The following is a 3,921-nucleotide window of genomic DNA, read 5'->3' as shown; positions in this document are numbered from 1 at the left end:
CGTCTCGCACTAGAGATCTTGAACTGCACCGGGAGGAGGACGTGAACTTCTTGTAACAAACCTTTTAGGGTTTTAGTTTTTTATTCTCATCAGAAGCGCATTTGGTGTAGTAGTTGAATTGCTTGTTGTTTTCACGTTGAACTTCTGTCACGTATTTTTGTTTGTAAATCCTCACCCGTTCATTGGATGTGTACAACATTTTTTGGGTACTTTTGCACATGTAAATACACGGTGAACCTCCTCCACAATAATTTTTTAACTTCCCTGGGCCGACCACGTGAATTCCTATCAAAAGTCTTTTTAGAAAATCTAAGTTTTTTATATACTTTGAACTTCTCTGTTATTTCAATTTGAACTTCTTAGTCTTATTCTTAGAAAATGTTTTTAAATAAGCACCAAACATTTCTCTAGAAATTGAACTTCATATATTTATTTTTCCTAGGAATGGAAAGAATTTGAGTTTCCCATATATATATCGACTACTCCTTTTTTTATTTGATCTTCTTCATTTTTATTCTTTAGTAACAATGAAAGTTTTGAGCTTTTTTTGGTAAATATCGGACTTCTCTATTTTTGTACTTTGGACTTCTTGATTATTTCTTTTAGTAACAGAAATATCCTAGTTTTGTAATAAATGTTGGACCTTCCGTTTATTTAAATTTGAACTTCCAGGGTTTTTAAATTTAGAAACTTTGAAAGTCCCTATTTATGATTTTTTGAGCTTCTCTATTTTTAAAATTTGAACATCATGTTCATTATTTTTTATAAACAGTGAAATATCCACTTTTCTAAGTGTCTCTTTTTATTTTTTAGCTGCTCTGTTATTTTTTGTTCAAACTTCCTATGATCCTCTTGTCAGCGGATTTGGATTTTCCCATTATTACACATCGGACTACTGCATTATTTTATTTCGAACTTCTTGTTTCCATTCTTTTAATAACGAGGAAATTTGAATTTTGTATAAACATCGAACTGCTCCTCTTTTTTAATTTGGACTTCTTGGTTTTGTTTCTTTTAGTAACAGAAAAAATCCTAGTTTTCTAATAAACATCAAGCCACTTCATCATTTAATTTAAACTTCTAGTTTTTTAACCTTTTCAGTACCTTTTCACCATTTTAGGTACATTTTTTTCATTGACGGGTTTGATTTTTTGCAACCTCCCGAATTTGGTTTATTTGTATGCATCAACGTTCCTAGAGGAGAATACTTGAACAATTTTTAAATTATCATTATGTTACATGTAGGCTCTATGTTTTTACTCCTCGGGGACGACCATAGAAGCATGAGGAATTCAAGAACATGTACTTTTCAGTACATGTTTTTCAGAAATGCACCCCTTTACTCTGTGCGAACTTCAAGTTTTTTATACATGAACTTTATTATGGATTTCATTTTATTTCTGCATGCAAATTTCATACACGGACTTTTTATCGTGTTACATATTTTTGAACCTTGTCAATTCTTATTTTTGAACTTGTTTCTCTTTCTATTATATACACAAAATGAAATCTCAAAATCTGAGAAAGTGTCGAAAGTAATAACACAGCGAATTATCTTTCAGATGTCAACCAATTCACTAATAGCTACTCACGGAAGTTCAAAAAAGAACCGATAGATATTCATGGACATGCTTCATGCACCAACAGAAAAATGCATTTTTTATTAAAATCAATAAAATCCAAAATGTCTATATATCTCTGCGACATAGCCCAACTGGGAGGTACTTTTCATCCGAAGCCCCCAGGGCATGAGCATACAAACAGAGGAATGCATCAGTTCTTGATTTTCCACGCATAAGAAATGTGAACATTGTTTTTGTTGCACACATAAAACATCTCTATAATTTTGAATAAATTCTCTGTTGCGCGTCTGATTCAATAGCATAAGGCTGGTAGGGACCGGGTGACTGCCATGAACTGAAGCTCGCGCTGTGCTCGGCCTCAAAGTTTACTCTGTACATTTTGTAGTTTGTAGAAAATTGCTTGCTAGTTAATCTAACAAAATTCTAAATGAATCAGCTCATAGGACATAGGGATTGAGAAGTGACCGAGCTCCTGGCCGTGAAATCTTAACCTCTAGTTTTCCTCAGGTTCGCGGTTGTGCTACAAGAACAGAATGAAGACAACTTGCAAATACCCACAAGAAGATATGGAGGCATCTCTCTCAGCACGGAATGCCTTTTCCAGAAAAAATCCTTGATGGTCGCCGCCTGAAACTAGACACCGCCATCTATGACAATTTGTGACTACATGTGTTTCTTGTAATCCCAACTATATTTAGAAGACCAAGTATCCATAGTAGGTTCAAGCTTTTCGGGCATATGTACCTGCAGGTCGAGATCTCCTCCAGTTGCAGATCGAGACCTTCCCCAGCTGTAGGTCAGCCAGTGGGATGGGGATTGGGGAGGTGAGCGGGGCTGGACCCGGACACCGCTGCCATCGCTGGTGAGGGGGAGACCTTTTGCGCGATGCAGGAGACGATGCAAAGGCGCTAGTGGAGATTGACCGGTCGCGGGAGTAGCAGTTGACTTGCAGGAGCATGGGATCTGCTCTGCTTTTGGAAGCCTGACCGCAGAGAGGCGCTGTGGGGATGAGTGGCGACAGAGGCTCGTCGGGGCCAAGGGCAGGGAACGGCTGTAGGAGATGCGTCCGGGGTCCAGGTGGGAGCGACGGCAGGTGGCGCGCCGGAGCCAAGCGGTCAGCAGCGGGTGGCGCGTCGAGGCCGTGGGGCGGTGGAGGGTGGTGCATCGAGGCAGTGGGGGCAGCGGAGGGTGGCGCGCCAGAGGCAGGGGGTTGGTGCCGGGCAACACATCGAGGCGTTGGAGGGTGGCGCCATAGCTAGGGCCAGTGGCTCGCCGGAGCTAGGGCGGTGATGGGCTATCACGAGAATCGAGGTAGAGAGGTGGTCTAGTGGATCGGCAGCGCGCGATGGTGCGGGAGGATCCAGGGGAGAAGGTGGCCCCGCGGGAGGATCCAGGGGGAGGCGGCGGCGCGGTGGCCGGATCCGAGGTCGGAGGTGGCGCGGCGGCCGGATCCAGGGGCGGAGGTGGCCCGTCGGCTGGTTTTCGTGTCAGGTGCAGCGTGGCTCGGCGGTGGACGTGGTGGTGGGGGTGGTGGATGGTGGACGAGGGAGTGGATGGACGAGGGGGCTCTGCTTTTTTTTAGTTCAGGAACATCCTGCGGCTCCTATATAGGCGCTGCGTGATCCAAATAGTTATTCCAATCCTGGATTAGAATAGTGTCATCCTATATATATAGGGTGGGTCTATTATGATAACACTCCTTAAGACCCTTATTCTGCACATCCCCACCTTATTCTGATAACACCTGACCCCCACCCACGAAGAAAAAACCCAACCCCCACCTTATCCACCAGCCCACTCATCTCACTCCCCGTGCTCCCCACAGCCTCCTCCTGCCAACCCGCCGCTGCCCACCTCCTGTCCCACCTTTCCCCCCGCCCCTTCGCACCGTCGCCCCGCCTCCCTCCGCGTGCCACTGCCCCACCTCCCGCCCCATCTTCCACCCCGCGCCTTCGCCCCGCCGCCCCGCCTCCCGCGGCACGCCGCCTTCCTTCCTCAGCGCCGCACCGCTGCCCCACCACATTCCACCGGCCGCCTAGAAGCGCCACGCTGCCGGCCGCCCCGCGCTGTTGGGGATCCACCAGCACCGGATCCGGCCACCGCGCTACCCAGCCGACCTGCGCCGTCGTGGATCCGGTCGCCGGTGACTGGTCCGACCGCCCCTCTTCCTCCTCCGGCGGCACCGACGACCAGTGCCTGCACCTCCTCTGCTGCTTCTCTCTATGCAGTTCGACAGCTCCGGTGGCTCTTCGTCCATGGATTCGGCCGTCCCCCGACCACTGGACCGCGGACGGCAAGTTGCTCCGGTGAGATCCCCTCCGAGGGCCTGCACTCACAA

The 3,921-nt window shown here is 47.0% G+C and overlaps 1 protein-coding gene across 1 annotated transcript; it reads right to left on the bottom strand.

Moving 5' to 3' along the window:
- Positions 1-1,636: 1,636 nt before the first annotated feature.
- On the bottom strand, positions 1,637-3,606 carry LOC125516822. Its single transcript, XM_048682124.1, has 3 exons — positions 3,391-3,606; positions 2,328-2,861; positions 1,637-2,216 (listed from the first exon to the last, which is right to left on the bottom strand). The coding sequence occupies exons 1-3, from the start codon at positions 3,604-3,606 to the stop codon at positions 2,070-2,072; spliced, it is 897 nt and encodes a 298-aa protein (XP_048538081.1). The 3' UTR covers positions 1,637-2,069.
- Between the last annotated feature and the right edge of the window lie 315 nt (positions 3,607-3,921).

Source organism: Triticum urartu, chromosome 6 (genome assembly GCF_003073215.2).
Source record: "Triticum urartu cultivar G1812 chromosome 6, Tu2.1, whole genome shotgun sequence".
Classification (NCBI taxonomy): domain Eukaryota; kingdom Viridiplantae; phylum Streptophyta; class Magnoliopsida; order Poales; family Poaceae; genus Triticum; species Triticum urartu.
Note: the sequence above shows the minus strand (reverse complement) of the source record. Positions and strands in the feature narration are given on the sequence as shown.